This window comes from Pelobates fuscus, chromosome 6 (assembly GCF_036172605.1).
Source record: "Pelobates fuscus isolate aPelFus1 chromosome 6, aPelFus1.pri, whole genome shotgun sequence".
Lineage (NCBI taxonomy): Eukaryota > Metazoa > Chordata > Amphibia > Anura > Pelobatidae > Pelobates > Pelobates fuscus.
The window spans coordinates 37,016,495-37,040,307 of NC_086322.1; the positions used below are offsets into that span (position 1 = coordinate 37,016,495).

A 23,813-nucleotide genomic window follows, 5' to 3' on the forward strand; every position below is an offset into this window, starting at 1 on the left:
CCACTAGTTTTAGCTTTGCTATTTAGGGCAAAATCACAATTTGTGAATTCTCCACAACTCCCTGTTTAGTGAATAAGGCCTTGTGTATGCACTTAGGCTTGAGCAATTGTCACACAAGGAAAGGTGGGATATGGATGGGGTCCTCCATGCAACATGTTAAAAAAAGTCTTGTGCATGGAGGAGTTGGGGGGGGAACACTGACAGCAGCGGAGAAATTAAGAGAAGGGGAGGTGGAAGCAATAAGAGTAGGGGAGGCAGTAAGAGTAGGGGAAGGGGAGGCACTGCTGTAAGAGCACTGAGGTTACACAATAAGGGAGGTAATGTAATAGGATACTGCAGACACAATACGAACGAAGGAGGCAGGTCCAAGGGAGGCCCTTACTGAGCAGGCAGGGGGAGGATCCTGCAGGCTGATAAACATACAGTCCCTGGCCCCTCACTTTCTCATTGCCAGTGACGGCTGATCGGTGCACTGCACACTGGGAGAGCTTACACACACTGACAGAGACACACAGCCTGCTGGAGAGGGACAGACAGACACACAGCCTGCTGGAGAGGGACACACAGCCTGCTGAGCAGTGTATATACCAGGAGCTCGGAGGAAGGTACTGATACAATGTATCTCTTGTTAACCCTTGGCGTTCTACACGCAGCCCTGGCTTCCACTTGGTATCCTGTGCATTGCCTGCGCAGATCTGGTGCCCAGAGCCTATACTAGCAGTGCCCAGGGATTGATCACTTCCCTCTGTGCCCCTGCATACATGCCAGCCTCCAAATCCCAAACCTGGATTGCTGAATCACTCATCCTTTTGTTATATTAATGTTTCACACCGTGTGGATTTAAAGATGTGCAACCTGCAGATTTCCTGCTCACTCCAATCACCCTTAGCCAATCCTTTGCAGACTTGAGCTTCTGGGAGTAGTAGTTAAACTGCTTGCAGGTCTCACAGCCTTAATGCAGGATTGTCCAATGATTAAAGCAGATGCTTTTATTTTTTTAAATGTGTGTGTGTGTGTGTGTACAGCATGGAGTCGCCATTGATGATGTATAGAAGCCATGCATTGTGTGGTGCTGATGGAGGGCCTTCCTGTACCTACCTGCTGGAAGGTAGCCCTATGAGGTAGTTATCACTGGCTGTGCTCCTTGTGGTAAACAGCAACATGAGCCTGTCAGGTAGGGGAGGGCAGTAGTGTGATCCAGGCGTGCCCTGCATACTGCAGACACTGTATTTATATATCCATTAAGGACCAATCGCATGACAGAATTACAGACATAAAGGCATCTGCCTAGCCCTCCTAAATAGTTAAAATATATACGTGTGTATATTCCTTTTGTTTATAATCCAGACCTGGGACAGAATCCTCACAGCAGCCCAATCAGGCATTTGTAAAGTCTTCAATCATAATGACTTTTGTCCAGTCAGATTATTTGTGTGTATGTATGTGTGTATGTATGTATGTGTGTGTATGTATATGTGTATATATATATATATATATATATATATATATATATATATATATATTTATTTATTAGTGTGTTTACACTTAATGGGTGCACAACACATGTGCGACAATCGCTGAGATCCACCAATCCAGTTCTCTATGTGAATCTTTGGATTTACGCAACCTGTACATACTCCACATGAGGACACTGTAAGTCAGGTAGATTCAATAATTTAACCTATTAGTGTCAGTAGCCCGTAGAGACTATCTGATATATAGCATCTATACCCCAAAATCATTCCATTAAGTAAGGTGAAGTGAACTTGTTGCATAGAGTGCCCTTTAAACAGTTAAACCATTGCCTGGTCACTATAACTAGTAAAAGGGCTATTGAGGTAATGTCCTTTCGTGTACCTATGTAATAAATGTTATGGCTGAGGGCTGCCTCAGGAGATCTGTGCTGAAGGCTTTGACTCCCTTTGACCTAATTTTGTCTAAATCCGTAACCCTACACTTGCTAATGTGGGATGCTTTGTTCACGCCACAAAGGCCCAAAGGGTTAAGTTGTAATAACCTCAATGATCTATGTGTTTGTTTATTTGTGCCTGTTTACATGCTACCTGTTACATGTGATGTGTTAATACACCGGCAATTCCTTGCAATATATATTGTATTAACCTTTACTGGCAATGGTCAAGATTTCAAACTGTCCCCGTGAGCCAACACTCAGTGGTTGATTGTATGACCCGTACTAGGTCACCCATGTTCTATCCCTGAATGTGTGACTGCTGTTAACATGTGAGCTGTGCACCACATGCCTCTTAATGTGTGTACCTGCTGCAATGTGACGATCATCTGCTCATCCTGACATGTCCATTATTTAGCATTCTCGTATTGAAATTGGCAATCTTTGTAACATTAAAGCCGGTCAGGGACCTACACATATTTATTTATTTATTCTAAAAAAAAAAAAAAAAAAAAAATTGTAAGGCCTGTTTCATCATTTTAGAAATACAGATTTTTGCTAAATTGAGATATTTTGTTGCAGGTAAACTCAGCATTGTAATATAATTGTAAGCCTTTGAGACTAATCAAAATCCCCTGCCGTCTCCTTAAGCACAAAAGAGCTAATCTGATATATAGCATTGCATTCAATTATATATATATAATGTATATGTACACATACTTACAAACTCGGTCATTGTAAATAACAGATTATTCTAGCAGCTCCTACAATTTTTTTTTTTTTTTTTGTCCGTTAAAACCAAAGCGCATGCTTTTCTTGAAAGGGTTTGCATTGTATCTCACAGGTTCTACTAATATACTAATGCTACCCTTAGTTCATAAAATCTATACTTGCAGTGATTTCTAAATGTGTATGATGCAGCGTTTATGGGGCAAAACCTTCATTCTGATGCTAACACACCAAAGCTATTGCTGTATGCTCAAACCTTTTGTTTTAAAAAAATAAAATAATATTCAATATTTTATTTAAATTCAAGTCACACTGAACTGGTTAAATCACTTTGCGTTAATATACATAAATATTGAGCTTTCTAGTTGGCAAAATTCCAGCTTGTGTGCTGATAAAGCAAGTACTGCCAGGGAAGTTACCATTTGTTTCTTCTCCTTCCCAGATTGAATTATTTTATAAAAGTAGATCCTCTCAAAGGCGACCGACTAGAAGCAGAGTGACAAACTTGCTTAAAATGCCGCTGTCACTTTTGAGTTTGTTTTATAAAGACAGAATCTTTATGGGAAAAATTGTAAAGAAATTGCAGTGCAATCAGAAAATATATATGGGACACAGGATAGAGACTCCGTTGTTGGTATTTGGCAAAATGTTGCTAAAGACAGAGAAGCATTTGGCCTAAACGTTACGAATTGCGTTGCATTTGTTGGTGGTCCACTATTCCTGGTTTAGAATGTGACCATACCAGATGCATGTTTTTTGCACCATACCTCTAGGTCTCTTTGCCTCTCCTTTGTGGCGTCCGCTTGTTGTAGTAAAGGCGATTTACTCCCTTATACACACTTAATAATAATGAATGAGATTTGTCTGTGCAAATGAATGAAAACGCTCATGGTGTTTTCCGTTCATTTCCACTCAAAGACCTCATTCATTCTCTTATTTTTTTTATTTTTTTTAAGTTGGCTATACTGAACAATGTGTGGGCAACTGTAATTCACTTTAATGTGCGCAAGATAGCGTGCATGAATGTGACATCATGTAGACGTGGGGGGAAAACCCAGAATGCTTAAGCGAGCGTGTCCATTGGCTAGCTGAACGATCAGATCCTGGAGATTAGCTGTAAATGTGTAAAAAGCTGATATCTCAACTGATTCGAGTCATTCACCATCCTCCAGATTGAGCACATTGAAATCCAAATGGCATACTGTGAGCCTAAAAAATCTGATCTGGAAAAATGATCCAACTCCACTATAGCCACAACTTGGCTGTTTTAACTTGAATTTACTATTCCAATTTTAATTTGCTAGTGTGTAGCACATAGCCCACTATAGTGTTTCCTTCCTGCTAATGCTATTCACCTAAAATCCCATCATATTTTGGCAATTAAACCCTTTTTATTTTTTTATTAAAACTCCGTTGTCACGTGGCATATTTTCATATGCCAGACTGTGCCTTGGTAGGCATTCGCATAATGTATTACTTAAAAAAAAAAAAAAAAAAAAAAACCCCCAACAACTCATAGTTAACTTTTAAACTTGGCTATAGGGTTGTGAAATGATCAGAGGCGGCAGTTCCTCTTTAAGACTGTCCTTTGTTCCTGATCTGTGTCGTTTCAGAGCAGTGATCCACGTTGTGGGTGCTGAGTCAGTGCTAGACATACAGAAAAACTTGGTGCTTACGTACAGTAATATGTGTAATGTGACAGCGTGTCCTTGGCTAACCCGTGCAAGTATCGCTTGCCTTTCTAGAGAAATAGGGAAGGGGGGAAAAAAAATAATTAACTTGAGCAACGTCATCACATTTTTTTAACATCCGTGTTTGATTTAGTCCTCTTGCATGTATCCACAGGTGTGGTTACTGTGTAGCATTGATTTATTCATTTAATAGGAGAAAAGTTTAGAGGAAGTGATTAAAGTACACACACAGTATGGCATAGTTTAGTGAATAAACTGCAGTCTGATTCACATGATTAACCCACATGGCAACATTTAGGCCTCAACACTTTTCTCCAATTAGGCTACAGCCATAGCTGGACTGTTTCAGCCTGTTAGCAGTAGGGAATACACATTTGTATGTAAAGAAGGGTAATCGAAAACGAGTACCGTATTTGCTTCCCACAACAAACACTTGTAATTTAATTGGATTTTGCTCCAACCAAACAATGTTTTTAATTACTAGTAAAATGATTGATGAATACCATGTTTGTATTTACTTTAATTAATTTCAAATGTATTTATTTTGTAAGTCTTTTTTTTTGTCAAAGTAACTCCCCCCCTCCCTGTTAAAAACATGTTAAATGTGTTACGATATTAATCCACCCTTTACTATTCTTTCTATAACAAACAAATGGGTGAGGCAGTGGCTGAGTGACAGGCAACAGAGGGTTGTAGTCAATGGAGTATATTCAAAGCTTGGGCTTGTCACCAGTGGGGTACCTCAGGGATCTGTACTTGGACCCATTCTCTTTAATATTTGTATTAGTGATATTGCAGAAGGTCTTGATGGTAAGGTGTGTCTTTTTGCGGATGATACTAAGATATGTAACAGGGTTGATGTTCCAGGAGGGATAAGCCAAATGGCAAATGATTTAGGTAACCTAGACAAATGGTCAGAGTTGTGGCAACTGACATTTAATGTGGATAAGTGCAAGATAATGCATCTTGGACGTAAAAACCCAAGGGCAGAGTACAGAATATTTGATAGTGTCCTAACCGCAACATCTGAGGAAAGGAATTTAGGGGTGATTGTTTCTGATGACTTAAAGGTAGGCAGACAATGTAATAGAGCAGCAGGAAATGCTAGCAGAATGCTTGGTTGTATAGGGAGAGGTATTAGCAGTAGAAAGAGGGAAGTGCTCATGCCATTGTACAGAACACTGGTGAGACCTCACTTGGAGTATTGTACGCAGTACTGGAGACTGTATCTTCAGAAGGATATTGATACCTTAGAGAGAGTTCAAAGAAGGGCTACTAAACTGGTTAATGGATTGCAGGATAAAACTTACCAGGAAAGGACCAGCTTAATGAAGTGGTCTGGGTGCCAGGTCCAGCTAGGGTTAACCCATTTTTTTTTTATATAAACATAGCAGTTTCAGGGAAACTGCTATGTTTATAAATGGGTTAATCCTTCCCCCAAAGCCTCTAGCGGCTGTCTCATTGACAGCCGCTAGAGGCGCTTGCGTGATTCTCACTGTGAAAATCACAGTGAGCGCACGCAGGCGTCCATAGGAAAGCATTGATAATGCTTTCCTATGAGACCGGCTCAATGCGCGCGCAGCTCTTGCCGCGCGTGCGCATTCAGCCGACGGGGTGGAACGGAGGAGGATCGGAGGCAGAGAGCTCCCCGCCCAGCGCTGGAAAAAGGTAAGTTTTACCCCTTTTCCCCTTTCCAGAGCCAGGCGGGAGGGGGACCCTGAGGGTGGGGGCACCCTCAGGGCACTATAGTGCCAGGAAAACGAGTGTTTTCCTGGCACTATAGTGGTCCTTTAAAGGATCTTAACATGTATAGCTTGGAGGAAAGACGAGACAGGGGGGATATGATAGAAACATTTACATACATAAAGGGAATCAACACAGTAAAGGAGGAGACTATATTTAAAAGAAGAAAAACTACCACAACAAGAGGACGTAGTGTTAAATTAGAGGGACAAATGTTTAAAAATAATACCAGGAAGTATTACTTTACTGAGAGGGTAGTGGATGCATGGAATAGCCTTCCAGCTGAAGTGGAAGAGGTTAACACAGTAAAGGAGTTTAAGCATGCATGGGATAGGCATAAGGCTATCCTAACTATAAGATAAGGCCAGGGACTAATGAAAGTATTTAGAAAACTGGGCAGACTAGATGGGCCGAATGGTTCTTATCTGCCGTCTCATTCTATGTTTCTATGTAACTCTTCAGCCATCAGTTACAAGTACCCTTGTTAACTCTCCTCTCCCTACAATAACTGTAATTTTTTTATATAGTGCCAACATATTCTGCTGCGCTGCACAATAGGTAGACCAGACAGACCATGTCTGACATACGGGAACAGTAGGCGAAGAGGGCCCTAACGGAACGTTTAGATTGTAAAACTCCCAAATCGTGCTTTTAGATGCTTTGTATAAAAGTGCTGTATTTGCACTATTTTGAATTTGCAGCAAGGATGTATTGCGTTTTCTATATACCCCAATTGTATGCTGCAGAATTTGTGGCCACGTTTGTAAATCCTATATTCTGTTACCCAGTAGTCTCCCTTCCCCCCGGCCCCCGGCCTACCAATGCTACGGACAATACCCTTTTTTTTTTTCTATGTAGTAAAAAAAGCAAAGGCCTAACAGTGCAGAAAGATGGAAATTTACATATAGTTCTTTGAAATTGCGGTTTAATTGTCCGTGCTGGTGTCGTTTATTTTAAATTGGAAAGCTGCCCAGACCAATGATTTCAATCTTATTACAATCCTGGAACATTTTGCCAAGTGCTGCATCCTTATCTCCTTTTCACTCTTTTCCACTTTTTTCAAGGTCTTCTTTGTTGTTGTAGTCTTAGTGTTTTTTTTTTTTTTTTTTTTCCTCCATGCTAATTAAATAAAAAAAAATTGATTTTACCCTTACTGTAGATATTATTTTTAGAACGTACGCAAAGTGAGACGAATAAAATTTCAAGCGCTAAAACTTCTAACTCAAGTGAAAATTATTATTTGGTAAAACGACATTGTCCTACTGCTGCGTCAAAGTGCCCAAGTACTGCCAGGTCCTAACTTAAAGGACCACTATAGGGCCAGGAAAACATACTCGTGCCCCCACCCTCAGGGTCCCACTCCCGTGGCGCTGAAGGGAGAGGAAGGGGTTAATCCCTTAAATCTTTTCCAGCACTGGGCTCCCTCGGCGCTGGGGACTCTCCTCCCTCTTCTGACGTCCCTGGCTGAATGCGCATGCGCGGCAAGAGCTGCGCGCGCATTCAGCCAGTCCATAGGAAAGCATTCTCAATGCTTTCCTATGGACGCTGGCGTCTTCTCACTGTGAAAATCACAGTGAGAAGCGCCTCTAGCGGCTGTCAATGAGACCGCCACTAGAGGCTGGATTAACCCTAAAGTAAACATAGCAGTTTCTGTGAAACTGCTCTGTTCACAGCAAAAAGGGTTAAACCTAGCTGGACCTGGCACCCAGACCCATTAAGCTGAAGTGGTTTGGGTGCCTATAGTGGTCCTTTAACCCCTTAAGGACCAAACTTCTGGAATAAAAGGGAATCCTGACATGTCATGTGTCCTTAAGGGGTTAAGAACTAATTTCTGTGGAAATTATAGCCTTGAACACTGTAAATACCCATTGCTTGAATTAACCTATTTTTCATGTGATTTTCTGTTTCTATTCAAAGAGACACCAGAACAGCTGCAGCTTAATATAGTTGTTCTGGTTTGTATAGTCCGTTCCTGCAGTCATTTTAATTTAAACACTACCTTTTCACAGAAAATATTGTATTTAAATTGCTCCCTAGGGATAACTCCAGTGGCTCTCATTAGAGGTGCTTCCTGCATCAGTGCTGCAAATTGTGCATGAAGATGCTGAACTTTCCCTGTAGAGATGCATTGATTCAATGCATCTCTATGAGGTGAGGCTGATTGGCCAGGTCAGTGTTTGGATCCACCCCCTCCTTATTGGCTGAGGTAATCAGAGCTGACGATCTCAGCCAATCAGCCAGTTTTACAGTATATTGAGACTGGTAAGCCCTCAAGCACCAAATATAATGCTTACCTCATTAATTGTAAGAAGTCACACTTTACCCTTAAGACATCCTCTCCTTCCCTATTCACAGGAAATACCATTCAGTGAACTGTGTAATTAATTAGTCATGTTTGAGGTTGCGTATCATGGTATGTAGACAATGTAATGTTTTGGGGATGGATAAGTGTTTAGTCAAGTGTAGTGTATTTAATTGTGTTGTTTTTTTGCTAAAGTGGAAATTATGTGTATTTTAACCTAATATCTTCAGGTGTCCGGTCTGTTCTACACAATTCATGGTTTAGTCTCATATGGTTATTCACAAAGGACTGAATTTGGTTTTAGATTAGTAAAACCGCGTTAAACAAACAATCCAAACACATAAAGTGGTTTTGGAGTGTTCCTTTAAGGCAGGGGCCGTCACCCTTTGGTTTTATAATGCCGTCCTAAGCTATTTTCAGGCTTGCATATGGCCACCGTTGCCTTGGTGCACCCAAGTTACCTGCACACTGTCTCAAATCCCTATGTACCTTTTAAATAGCTGGGGGTATTTAAATGTGAATAAGGATTTAGGAACTTGCACAAGTAACAATTTATTTATTTTTCCTTTTGGTTTTAGAATATAAAACCTGTCCGTTGTTCTACTGTAGAAAGCCACTATGTCAATTACAGCTGAAAGAAACTATGATCATCATGAAGTATCATGATCATATATGAATCATATAAGGTCTATTTTTATTATCTCATTTTGTTTTTACTTTTTAGTCTCCTTAAGCAAACACACTACTAGCAATCTGTGAAATCTGCATAACTGCATTAAATAATATTATAAAATGTGTAATAGAGGATGTGGTTTACCAGTAAATTCATTCTGGATACTGTTTCTGGAACGTGTGTCTTTGTTACTGGCCCTTGTGCTAATCACACTGGCTCACGCCCATCTCTACCACTTCCCTCCCTTGTTCTTCTCAAGTGTTCTAATCACACAGCCTCACGCCCTATCTGTACCATTTCCCGTCCTTGTTCTTATCAAGTGTTTCTAAGAAGAGTTAAAGGAAAACTGTTAGTTTGAGAAATGTGGAGATGTATTCCTGACACTAAAGGATCCCTCTGGCCCTTCTCTTGTAATGGGTTAGCTAACCTTTTCTGGGTTGCATTCCTCATCTGATGTTGGCCAATGGGGGACCTAATTCACTGACTCACTGCTTTCTTATGAGGCTTTAATAGATGCTGGACGTCCTCATGCAAAGTGTGTGGATGTCCAGCGTAGTTTCACAGAGTCAAACTCTGAGGAAGGTCAGGAAGCGCCTCTAGTGGCGAGTAACTTGCAAAACATACCTTTTTCTTTTTTTTAACATATGTTGAAAGACAAACAAACCATTTTATCCATTCACTATGTACACACATTGTAGTAGAGAATCTGTGAAAATAATTCTAGGTACTTTTGACACTAAAAGAAATTGTAGTCATTCACTAAATTTATCTTTAGAATTTAGAAAAACCACCAGCAATTGATTTTATATTGGACCAGAAAGGGTCCATCTGTTAATTGATCAGAATTGCTCACAGTTGATGTCCCAAACTATCTTCCAAATGAAATAAATGGAAAGGGCCAGAGACTCTGGTTTTATTTGCCACACTCTGCAACCCAAGGTTTGTAATCATTCCTACTGCTTCCCTAGTTAAAGGGAATCATAGAACATTCTCTGTGTTTTTTTTTTTTTTTTTTTTTTTTTTTATTTATTTACATTTTTAATTTTCTTTTTAAATTTTCTTCCCCAATTTTATGGTATATGGGGTCAGGGAATAAGAAAGCAAAAGAAAAGTGTCAGGAAAAATAGGCTGTATGAATCACAATGCACTTGATCTGTTTTTAACATGGCTTTTTACACCATATGAGGATATTTATTTGTATTTTTTTTTAATTTTTTTTAAATTCTTTTTGTGTTTGTCGGATACATGTTTAGCATTCAGTGAATCATAATCCGTCTCTTTAAAACAAGTCTATACATTTATTTTTTTCCCCCAACAACCAGCATTTGTAAGAATTAAACACGATTCAGAAGTAATGATTTCAGCAATCCATTTACGAGTCTTAAAACATTTAAAAAGCTACAAAATGTATTATGTATTGTGTGTGTGTGTGTGTGTGTGTGTGTGTGTATATATATATAATATGTGTGTGTGTGTATATATATATATATATATATATATATATATATATATATATATATATATATATAAATAAATTTATTTGAATTTTTTTTTTTTTTTTTATTGCCATCATTATTATTAAGTTGTTATACGCGCTGGCCCTGCATAGAAAATCGGTTTCTTCTGTCGGGTGTACATGTAGTGTTCTCACCTCTGACATAATGACTAGTGAGTCAGTTTTCTAGGAAGTGTTTATTTAAGTGGAATGCCAGAGTACGTCACTGCAGACAAGTTGATGTGGAGTGGTTAGTAATGCTACGTTGCATTTCCTGGTGAATCTTGCTTCTTAATGACTTGAATTACTGTGGAGCGCAGTAATACTAGACAATGATAATATGAAAGTGTGTTTCCGATTTTTTTTATTTTTTTTTTATTTTTATTTTTTTATTTGGATTTTTTTGGATCTTGGTTTTAGCCCTGAAATGTTAAACATTGCAGGTTTTGTTTAGCACCGGGGGCTAAAGGGTTTAATCCACCTCTAGTAGCTGTCTCCCTGACTTTTTAAAATATTTTGTTTTAGTTTCGTTCAGAACACGTTACATTTACCTTTAATCAAGATGACTTCTCGGTTATGGCCGAAGACCCCCATGATGCTTAACCAGTTATATCCTGCTGAGGGTCATGAGAGTGGTAGTCCAGAGGACATCACATGCTATCTCTGCTGTGTACACCCTGATTCTGGTTGGGTTACAATAGTTTTATTTATTTTTTGGCCCTTGTTTTGATTTAAACATAGTAACAACCCCTGGATCTTGGGCTAAGGTCACATCCCCAGGATGCACTTTAAAGCCAGAGTAATCTGAATGTACCTTTCCTGGTTAAATACTTTGAATCTACACATGGATTTTAATATAATAACAAAGTCCTGCGGATTTTTTTTTTTTTTAAAAAAAATATATATATATATATATATATATTTTTTTTTTTCTTTAGTTTATTCCTTTCCTTGATATAAAGCAGATGTTCCACGTTCTCATCCAGCTTACTGCCAAAGCACGTACTTGTGCTTTTATTTTGACCCTGTTGTGTTTTAATATAGTGTATGGAATAAAAACATGAATTCAGGACATTATGGCATTTCCCTCCAATCGCATGGGAAAGGTGACTTTTCCACGCTGTGCCGGTCTCGCATTTTAGTAAAGCAATGGGAGGCTGTTGCCAATCAGCATTTCGTCACAGCGATGCAGTGAATCAATGCACCTCCATGCAGAGCATGGAGATGCTGAATGTAGGCACTGCACACAGTGCAGTGCTGGAGTAGGAAGCACCTCTAGTGGCCGCTTGCGTGACTACTACTAGAGGTGTAACAAGTCAGCAATGTCAATGCTCCCTTTTCTGTGAAGAGACAGAGACATGCTATAAACACCAGAGTAACTGCACTAAGCTGTAGTGGTTCTGGTGTCCTATTAAACCTTAATCACTGCCTGTTAGATTTTTTTCCTTGCTAGATTTTGGCATGAAGCCTGCAGAATCTTCTACTAGTCTTGGCATGTCTCTGTCTAAAGATTCTCAACTCTGTATCCAGGGGGGAGAAAAAAAAACAACCTTTTTTACAAAGCGAAGTGGGGTTTTTTGTTTGCTGTTTTTTTTATATTTGTTTTTTTTCCTTTTTCTTCAGGATAGCTTAGAGGGGTCCAAGAGTCATTAAATCAGGGTAACCATAAAGCTATTATATTGGCCTTGTCACAGTAATTGCTGTATATCTTAGAAACCCAGGTTTGTGGAGGACCATTTTATTTCTCCCACTTCTTGGGCTAAATCTGCTTAGAGCACAAAATGTTCAGACTAAACACGTTGATTAAATTGCTAAAAAGCTGTTTCTTTTTTCTTGTTAGATTTTTGGCTTCCCTTCCAAATGCCAGTCTTGTTTTTCAGGATGCCAAAAAGCAGGCAAAAAACAGTCGTTATCCGCTTCCTTAACATTGTCTGTAGTGCCAGGAATTCTAAAGCACAACAAACTCCAACAAAAATTAAGTTTGAGCAAGAGCCCTTAATGGGTTTATATGATACTGGGTTTATATTTGGCACCCTTGAGCCAACTTTGGCAAATGCTGTCAAAATGTAACGCACCTTGAAAAAGGGGAACTTGCTATATTTATGCAAATGCTAGAGATTTCGTTCAGATCTACACGTTACAGGCCAAAATCGTAAAATTTAAAATAATTCTCCATGTCCACTTTGCTTCCGATTTTCAAAGCGAGTTTTACGATTTGCAAATTGCTTGTGAATTTCTAACAATTCACTTTTAATTGTATGGCGCGCAGAGGCGGTAGGTGCCATCCTACTATTTTCTTTTTTCTTTTTTTTGGACAAGCCATTTGGATCCATTTTGGGCTTTTGGTCAGGCTATTTGGGACATCTCCAGCTTATTTGATAATGTGACTTTTACACTAATGCAAAGTAGGTCCAAGAAAGTTGTACTACTGCGCTGTGTAGTGGTTGCCATGGCATTACCTCTCTGTAACCTGTAAAACCGTTTTAGCGTGGTTTGATACTTATCGTAGTACGGCTGGGCACCCATGCTGCTTCTGGTCTTCTCAAGCATGTCGGCTATTAAAACTGGCTGAAATGGTTATGGTGTGTGAAGTTATGGGATCTACCATCTGGCCACGAGTCCCAGAACATAGGCCTTTGTCTTTCTAGTTTAGTTTATTTGTTTTTTTTTGTTTTTTTTCTTATTGTGATATCTGTTGTATAAAATATATATTTATGTACATGGGTATGCATAGATAATTATATTTAAATAGAGACAACATTTTTCACTGCACTGTGCAATATTAAAATAAAACCCATTACGGTACGAGCGCAATGGATAGCTAAAAGGTCGATTCAAAATGCTTATAGAAGCACGGGAAAACTTTGAGACTTGTCTGACCAGCCATACATTATAGCTGTGTGTCTGTTTTCTTAAAATGTAGTCCGTGCACTGGCTCTATAATGCTCAACCTAATATGTTGTATTGACATCCATTTAAATGTGTTTTTTTTATTTGTTTTAACCAGGTCAACTAAAAAGAGAGTTTGGACGGCATGCAAAGTTGTGAAATATCTTCAGACAGCACTGATGATCCTCTTAGTAGTGGTCTACCGAGAAACCGACAACCTCGAATAGTGATTATTGGTGCCGGGCTCGCTGGCCTGTCTGCAGCAAAAACCCTCCTTGAGAAGGGATTCACGAATGTTACTATCCTTGAGGCATCTGACCATATTGGAGGCAGAGTGCAAAGTATAAAACTTGGTGAGAGGAAGCTCTTGTTAAATTATTCATTACCATTAAACATCCGCCTTAATGACATTTCTCTGTATGATCTAAGGCTCTCCTTATTTATGTTCTTTTTTTTATTTTTTTTTATTTTTAAGTGATCAGCTTACTTTGTGCATTTGGTTAATCTATCATTCCATGCTGCCAAATATACTGGTTCTGTACAAATAATAATATAATTCCAGTGACCTATTTTATTTCTAGATAGCTGCCAGAATAGTAATGTGACTCTAACAGAAACATAACTGTGTGTAGATTATTTTATTTATGCTTGCTTGTAGATCACGCTACTTTTGAACTGGGCGCTACTTGGATCCATGGATCAAATGGCAACCCCATCTACCATCTAGCAGAAGACAATGGCTTGCTTGAAGAAACAACTGATGGAGAGCGGAGCGTTGGTCGCATTAGTCTATACTCCAAGAATGGAGTGGCTCACTACCTCACCAACAGTGGCCGGAGGATCCCAAAAGACCTGGTTGAAGAATTCAGTGATTTATATAACGAGGTGAGTCTAGATTTCAAAAATCTGTTGAGTGAGTGCGCTGGATCTTGTATGAATTCACAAAAAGAAGCACCCTTCTAATGTATGCATGTTCAGAGGAGTGCTGTAACCCTATAGCCCCTCCTTTGTTTATGTGTAACATATCTTTGCTAATGAAAATACTTTTTAACAATTTGACGGCAATACTATTGTTTCAGGCGTAAAAGGTGAACTAAAATCTGCATAGGTTTATATTTTATATGAAACCAGGAAAAGTGCTTAAGTATTATGTTCATTTTATACATTTCCTCTTGGTTTTTCTCTTTAATGTAATACGTTTTTTTTGGGGTTTTTTTTTTTTTATCCCAGGTCTATAACCTGACTCAGGAGTTCTTTCAAAATGGAAAGCCAGTCAATGCGGAGAGCCAGAACAGCGTTGGAGTTTTTACACGTGACGTGGTACGGAAGCGGATCAAAGATGATTCCGATGATTCAGAGACCACAAAAAGGCTGAAGCTGGCCATGATTCAGCAATACCTAAAGGTGAGAGGATGACACCCATCCCCAGACAGGAAAGATTGCCTCTATTAGAAATCTGTTCATGTTCAATTTTGTTTTATATGAATTGCGAGATAAATAAATGGAAACAATCATTAGTATTCTTAAGAGTACACTCAGTGAGCCTTGAGGTTATACACTAAAACATTTGCATTTATTTATTCCTCTGACTCACTGGTACATTATGTTCATTCTAATTTCTTTTTTTTTAAACATTAGACACACAGTAGCCATTTTGATGTGCATACTCAATGTTGGTTCATTACCTGGTATATGTGTTTTGTTATCATGATCCAAACCTTTATTAGAACTACATTTTGATCCCATTTTGTCCCGTGGATTCTAATTGCACTTACAGAGTAGTAGCTTAAAATGTGTGATATCTTGCTGTAGTTGTGATTTATTTGGTAGATATTTCTAAAAATAATTTATAATCCATTCTACTTCCTAAAATTGTCAACTACATAAGGTGAATATCAAACGGAAAAAAAATCTGCATATGTTGTGATGCTCAATTTGTATATAAAGGAACCCTATAGTGTCAGGAATACAAACTTTTTTAAAATGTATTCTATTTTTTTTTTTTTTTTTTTTTTTATTCTTTATTTTGACAGTTGATTCCATGACAAAGCAGTAGGTTAATTGTATAACATTTGACAAGCATATACATTTTTTTTTGCAAACATTGGTGTCTAGTGTGATCACCTAATTTTTACTGAAAGATAACTATTGGGAGACTAGTGATGCCCAGCAGAAGGAGGATAGGTAGTCGAAGTATCGGTCTTGTCAAGCGGTTAAACATTTAGTCGGTAAGACTATGTATCGATGGCATTAGTGTATCTCCTGGGTGGTGTGCAAGCATCTAACCTATGGGGAAAGGAGGGAGGGGATTATATGCTTATAAGGGATGGGTTTATCTTCTATAGCAGCACGGTCATCCACCATAAGGCACTTTGTGTAAAATAACATATAAATACAATTATCTGTACAGAAATAACATCCGCATAAAAGTATAAGGTAGACCTGAAACATTTGGTGACTTAGATATGGTCAGCGATATTTAGGTCAGAGAGTCTCATTCTTGCCCTGGTACAAAGGGAGTGATCGAAAAGACATCCCCGTGATGGCTTGTACTCGTCGAAGGCGTTGCGTCAGGTATGCCCAGTGCCTGGAGGACTCGTTGCCCGCAAGGTGTTCCCTATCTTGGACTACGGTGATGGATCTTGGGTAAGCTGACACTATAGTTTTGAAAACATAGTTGAGGTTGCTGCCCTCCCGTCGGAGAAGTAAGACATTTAAACTCACCCTCTTGTCACGGCTGGCATCGCCCACATTCCTCCTCCTTAGCTGAGATCATGAAATTTGATCTCGACAAATTCAATGCCTTTCCATAGGAAAGCATTGGGAGGCTATTGTACATGCCTGCGAAATGCCATACTGCTCAAATCTAAATCTCCGCATTGAATCAATTTATCTCTAAGGGGAACATTCTGGGTGGAGAAGAAGCACCCAAGTAGCCGTCCTCGTGTCTGCCACTGGAGATGTTCCTAGGGAGTAATGTTAACACTGCCTTTTCTTTTAAAGCCTGTAGGAATAGGCAATAGACCCCAGAACCACTACATTAAGCTATAGCTGCTTTGGTGACTATAGTGTCCCTTTAAGTAGACACAATAGCACTTTGTTTAAAAAAAAATAAATAAAAAAAAATTCACATGAATATGAACTTCAAAACAACCTGTAGGAGAGGACACCTATATTTAGCCTGTCTGCAGCCAGGTTGTAAATAAAAACGTCTCCCTCCGTGTTGGGCTGAGGCTGTGTGCATACATTTGATAAGGAAGTCTTTTTCTCAAGTGAGGGGGTGTGACTAAGGAGCCAGGCTTATGGTGCAGCATTCTGCAAAATAATTATTTATTTTGTGCAAAAACTATAAAGAATTGGGTATTTAAAAATACCGCAAACTAATGAGGCCAAAATCTATCAAATGCAGTTGTATTGGTCCCGTCCCTTTAAATTCCACCCTTTGTCCACTTTTGTCAACTTGAATTCTATACACTATTAAAATTAAATCCCTACTTTTCTTCATGTATTTTATGAAAAATAAAGCTTTTACAAAAATAATAAAGGAATTACATGTTTGCTGACAGTTTCATTTTAAGTTGGTTTCCACCAGCATGGCTCATTTTGGTTGTGGCAGGATGCTATGAGGATATTTTATTTTATTTTACTACAGGTTGAAAGCTGCGAGAGTAGTTCACATAGTATGGACGATGTGTCGCTCAGCGAGTTTGGTGAATGGACCGAAATCCCAGGTGCGCATCACGTAATTCCATATGGCTTCATTAAGATTGTGGAACTCCTTTCTTGCTCCATCCCGAAGTCGGTCATCCAGCTGTGCAAACCTGTGAAATGCATTCACTGGAATAGGTCCATACAGAAGCAGATTGAAGGTGTGGCTGACCACAATAACGACCAGGGAGAAGATAAAGGTTATCCTGTCTTTGTGGAGTGTGAAGACTACGAGTTCATACCTGCTGACCATGTCATTGTAACCACCTCATTAGGCGTCTTAAAAAAATGCCACGAGACATTTTTTCACCCCAGCCTCCCAGAAGACAAAGTCCTAGCCATCGAAAAACTGGGTATTAGCACCACAGACAAGATCTTCTTGGAATTTGAAGAGCCTTTCTGGAGTCCAGAGTGTAACAGTATCCAGTTTGTCTGGGAAGATGAAGCTGAAAGTGAAAGTCTTACCTACCCAGAGGGCATGTGGTTCAGGAAGATCTGCAGTTTTGATGTCCTGTACCCACCTGAGCGATATGGCTACGTGCTTAGTGGATGGATATGTGGAGAGGAAGCCTTGATTATGGAGAAATGTGATGACGAGACGGTTGCAGAAACCTGCACAGAGCTGCTACGCAAATTTATAGGTTGGTTACTTCTATTCACTTGGCACACTGTACAGGTACTTTATAATGTAACTTTAGTGTATATGTTGGCATACATTTTGCTTTTGTGCATTCTATCCGTTAGGTAGCCACTGTAACAATCTGTGTTATTGCCTTCAGTTAACATAGTGCAGGTGTGTTTTATGTTGTTTCTGTATCCAGTACAATAATGTGTATTCTAAATTATACATGTTAAATTGTAGTTTATTCTGGAATAATCCAGATACATTGTGTTTAAAAAAAATAAAAAAATAAAAAATAAAAAAAAAAATATATATATATATATATATATATATATATATATATATATATATATATATATATATATATATATATATATATATATATATATATATACCGTATAAGCAGAGTTTTTCAGCCCATTTTTTGGGCTGAAAAACCCCAACTCGGCTTATACTCGAGTCAAGGTCTGTATTATGGCAATTTTCATTGCCATAATACAGACCGGGGGAGAGGGGGGCTGGCAGAGCTGTAACTTACCTTTCCTGCAGCTCCTGTCAGCTCCCTCCTCCTCCGCGCGGTCTGTGCAGCTCCCTCTGTCAGCTCCCAGTGTAAGTCTCGCGAGAGCCGCGGCTCTCGCGAGACTTACAGTGTAAGCTGACAGAAGAGCTGACCGGACGGCGCAGAGGAGGAGAGAGCTGACAGGAGCTGCAGGAAAGGTAAGTTACAGCTCTGCCAGCCCCCCTCTCCCCCCCACTGAACTGCCACTGGACCACCAGGGAAGGAGAGCCCCCCTCCCTGCCATATATCAAGCAGGGAGGGGGGACGAAAAAAAAATAAAATAAATAAAATAAGAAATAATAATAATAAAAAAATAATAAATAATAAAAAAAAAAATTAACAAAAAAAGGGGTATAAGGACCACTATGGGAGGGGGGGTATAAGGACCACTATGGGAGGGATGGGGTGGGTTAAGGACCACTATGGGAGGGAGGGGGGTATAAGGACCACTATGGGAGGGAGGGGGGGGGATAAGGACCACTATGGGAGGGGGGATAAGGACCACTATGGGAGGGAGGGGGGTATAAGGACCACTATGGGAGGGAGGGGGGGGGATAAGGAACCACTATGGGAGGGAGGGGGGTATAAGGACCACTATGGGAGGGAGGGGGGGGTGAGGACCACTATTAGAGGGAGGGGGGTATAAGGACCACTATGGGAGGGAGGGGGGGGATAAGGACCACTATGGGAGGGAGGGGGGGGAATAAGGACCACTATGGGAGGGAGGGGGGGGGATAAGGACCACTATGGGAGGGAGGGGGGGATAAGGACCACTATGGGAGGGAGGGGGGGGATAAGGACCACTATGGGAGGGAGGGGGGGGGGGGATAAGGACCACTATGGGAGGGAGGGGGGGGGGGATAAGGACCACTATGGGAGGGAGGGGGGGGGGATAAGGACCACTATGGGAGGGAGGGGGGGGGGATAAGGACCACTATGGGAGGGAGGGGGGGGGGATAAGGACCACTATGGGAGGGAGGGGGGGGGATAAGGACCACTATGGGAGGGAGGGGGGGGGGATAAGGACCACTATGGGAGGGAGGGGGGGGGATAAGGACCACTATTGGAGGGAGGGGGGTATAAGGACCACTATGGGAGGGATGGGGAGGGGATAAGGACCACTATGGGAGGGATGGGGAGGGGATAAGGACCACTATTGGAGGGAGGGGGGTATAAGGACCACTATTGGAGGGAGGGGGATAAGGACCACTATGGGAGGGAGAAGGGGGATAAGGACCACTATGAGAGGGAGGGATGGGGGGGATAAGGAACACTATGGGAGGGAGAAGGGGGATAAGGACCACTATGGGAGGGGAGGGGGAAGTAAGGACCACTAGGGGAGGGGTGAGTCAGGACCACTGGGGGGGGGTGAAGGAACACGGGGGTGGGGAGGTAAGGACCACTGAGGGAGGAGGAGGGGAAGTCAGGACATATGGGGGGGGGAGGGGGCGGCAAAAAATTTTTTGCCTACGGCGGCAAATATCCTTGCACCGGCCCTGCACACACTGCATTCACACACTGCATTCATACACACACACACACTGCATTCATGCACACACACGCTGCACTCATACGCACACGCTGCACTCATACGCACACACATACGCACACACTGCATTCATTATACACACACTGTAAATAAATATTCAATTAATATATTTTTTTTAGGATCTAATTTTATTTAGAAATTTACCAGTAGCTGCTGCATTTCCCACCCTAGTCTTATACTCGAGTCAATAAGTTTTCCCAGTTTTTTGGGATAAAATTAGGGGCCTCGGCTTATATTCGGGTCGGCTTATACTCGAGTATATACGGTGTATGTATATATATATATATGTATATGTATATGTGTGTGTATATATATATATATATATATATATATATATATATAATTTTTTTTTTTATTTATTTATTTTGGTAGTGCAGAGTTTAACAATCATTTACGCAAAAACAGAGAGAGAATCAGGAGGTAAATACCACTTGGTGAGCAGATATTTCTTCTTAAATCTAAATAGACATACTTGTGATCTTACGATTGCCACAGGGGCTCGGATGTACCATGGAAAAAAAAAATGGTTATCCCTTTCCTTACTTTTATAACATGTGCCCAGACAAGCTCTTGCACAGTTATCTTTGAAGGGGCCAGAGCTATGGCCACATCTACATCATAAAACATGAGTGGTATAATGGAGATGTTCTGCACGCTCATATTTTTTTGTTTTTTTTGTTTTCCCTTTTCTATACAATGCATGTTTAAAAAAACAGGGCAGGTCAACTCATGCCTGGAGTTTAAATGCCATCACTTGCCGTGTAGTTTGATTGCTGACGCCAGTCAAAATGGTCGAGGGCTCAAGCGCTAGATTCATTTAACATTCTGCTTGCTTCCAAATTTCACTTCTTTATAAGGAAATTAGTAATCTTTAACTTTTTGCTAAGTTTAAACGCCACGAACAAGGAACCAAGAATGACTGGAAGAAAGGGAACCACACTCTGAAAGACCTAGGGCCAGCATCACATGTTCTGACTTGGGCAGCAACTTTTGAAAAAAGTTACAAAGATGCAAAAAAAGCAAGCATCATTTCAGTAATGTAGAGATATGAAAATGTCTTAAATAATTTAAACTACTGCCTAACTACTAAAATAAAGAATTGCCAGACCAGAACCATGTGGTTCCCTCATTTAGATTATCCGTGGAAGGAAAGGGAGATTTTTTTTTTTTTTTTTTTCTTGACCTCCGTGAACTGGTTTCCTCATGAAATACAATATGTCTGCTTATAATGTTTACATGAGCCATCTGTGCACTTGTATTTAGTTGAAGGTCGGAATGGAGGTTATTAACATAACTTTTATGTTAATGAAGTCTTTAAGAATAACCATAATAATATACATAAAATCCAAAATATTGACTTTGCTAAAAGTAGATGTAATTATTATAGACAAGACCGATAAGTGTGGGTTAAAGAATCAAACTGCAAGCAAAATAGTCTGTTACCTGTCTCAATATTTTTATTATTTTGTAAAATTACTAGGTTTCATTTTTTTTTTTTTTTTTTTTTTAAATCTTCATTTAAAGAGAATCTATTACAGGCTGCCCAATATCAATTCTGTGCAAAATTTACGTTGGTTGTCTGCGCGTTGCTGGAAGTTGTAAGGAGCTTCTCCCTTACAGGCAGTTTGCCTACAAGGGGAAATTTTGTTCTCCCCTTCCTCCCTCCTTCTTTCATTTAAATTTTTATTTTTTTTATTTTCCCACAGCCCAACCCTTAAAACCCTGTAAAATATGAAGTACTTACCTGGAATCCAATGCTAGGGCAAAGCTTCCCTCGCTGGTTTTCATGCTCCGTTGTCACTTCTTCCCCTCTCTAAGCATTTTACTGGACTGTTCTGGTCTGCTAGGCATAATACCCCTTTTTTTGGCAGGGTATCAGTGATAGGATATTTCATAATTTTTTTTAGAAAGATAGTGTGTTTTTGGTTCTGTATGTCAGAATGATTGTGTGTTGCAGTGTGTGTTGGTTAGTGAGGACAAGGTTTGATTAAATCATTTATACTCTTATTTTTGAGAGTGTTTGTTTGTACACATGTACAATGTGTAATATTCATATGTGTATACATTATAAAAATCATTAATATATGCATAAAACACTCAAATTGTAGAGAATAAAAATCTGAGTCACATTACTTTAAAAATAGTCAGGACACACTCATATATTACATACAGCCAGCACACACCACACACTCATTTTACATACAGCCAGCACACCGTAGCCTAGACTAGTAGCGTAAGACTTCACATTCACTTTATTTTAATGATGAATAAGCTAATGAAAAATTAGCTTGCGTCCAACCATGGGTAATGGGTGGTGATTTATTTTTATTATTATTATTATTATTATTATTATTATTAAGCATGGGAAACCTAATTTCCCTCTCCCCACCTCAAGTCCAACCTTAGGCAGCAGGTGGGGGCTGTTAATAACAGTTCCCACCCGCTGCCTGTGGTTGCAGCTGGGGAGAGGAAATTAGGTGTCCCATGCTTTATTGTTATTAATTTGTTTATTCATCGTGTATCCATAACTAATTCCTCAGCCCCAACCATAGGCAGCTAGTGGGGGCTATTATTACAATACAGCATGGAAAATCTAACTCCCCCTCCCTCCCAGCTACCAACCTTTGGTAGTGGGTGGGGGCTATATATCACTAGGGGTAGGGACATAATGTCTCCCCTCCACCTCCTCCTTTACGCAAATTAACATCTCCTCACAGAGATGTACAGCATGAAGACGCCAAACATGGGTCCTGTAATGATTGTCAGACTGTACTATGAAGGATCTCTAGTGGCTATCTGAGTTATGTAGGTCCATTGATGCCTCTTTCTAGCCTGTTGGGTTTGTATGTAAAAATATGCTTTTTTTTTTTTTTTTTAAAAACCTGTCCTTATTTCGTTTAGGGAATCCGAACATTCCAAAGCCTCGGCGCATCCTGAGGTCTTCATGGGGTAGTAACCCACTTTTCCTAGGATCATATTCCTATACACAAGTAGGTTCCAGTGGAGAAGATGTTGAGAAGCTGGGAAAACCATTGCCTTATACCGAGAGCTCAAAAACTGTTGTAAGTATATATTGGTTCCTGGGAGAAAAAAAACTAAACTTCTTGAATAGTGAGGGTCAAATGCACACCCCCGGCTCCCATGAGGACAAATACCTGAGCAGGTGGTGTGGAATATGTCACATATTTGTACCAAATTCACTACACCCATCTTTCTACCATTCAACCTCTAGCAAACTGTCTGTGGAGCATTTTGTCAAACTTTGCATTCTCAAGGTCCAGCCCATGCAGCTTGGGACGTGTGAGAATAGGTTTTACTTTCTTTGCACCAAATATGTTTATGGTTAAGGGAAACTTGGTCACTGCATTGGCACTACCAATCTGACAAACATACATTTATTTATTTATTTTTTTTTTTTTTTCTGGGAAAATGTGAAAATAATGGAATATATTATTTCACAATAAATGGCATAGCATTGATTTATTTAAACGTTTTGAAATTATTTTTTGAAAAACTATATAACATGAAGACTTTTATGAAAGGCCTACGAGACCATATGTAAAGTCTCAAATCATTGCAATGCTTATACTATGAAGACCAAGAAATCCTGGAATACAATTCAAATACTGAAGTCCCAAATAAAAGCAATATACACTTCTATCTCTAGGGGAAATGCAGGAAATCTGATTCAGTTTATTTTGCTGGTGGGCTCTATCTTGTTGATATTGTTAAGTTGTTCCTATGCAATAAATTAGGCCTTGCTTGAAAGGTAAGAGTTGAAATTCCTCTGAATTCTGAGTGTAACAATATTTTAACTGAATAATAATATTCTTGCTTTTAATTTTGCTATTTCCATGAGCAGGAAGATTAAAGGAGACAAAATAATGTTAATATTAGGGATGCACCAAAATTTCGGCTTTTTAGTGCATAGTTTAACAGACATG

At 39.7% G+C, this 23,813-nt stretch overlaps 1 protein-coding gene across 1 annotated transcript in view; it reads left to right on the top strand.

Annotated features, from left to right (window-relative positions):
- Positions 1-424: 424 nt before the first annotated feature.
- Positions 425-23,813, top strand: part of SMOX (spermine oxidase) — a 30,480-nt gene continuing 7,091 nt past the window's right edge. Inside the window, exons 1-6 of the mRNA XM_063457610.1 lie at positions 425-605; positions 13,550-13,784; positions 14,090-14,316; positions 14,662-14,835; positions 17,084-17,780; positions 22,771-22,931. Coding sequence (XP_063313680.1) covers positions 13,577-13,784; positions 14,090-14,316; positions 14,662-14,835; positions 17,084-17,780; positions 22,771-22,931 — 1,467 coding nt within the window. The 5' untranslated portion in view covers positions 425-605; positions 13,550-13,576. The remainder of the gene's footprint in view (positions 606-13,549; positions 13,785-14,089; positions 14,317-14,661; positions 14,836-17,083; positions 17,781-22,770; positions 22,932-23,813) is intronic.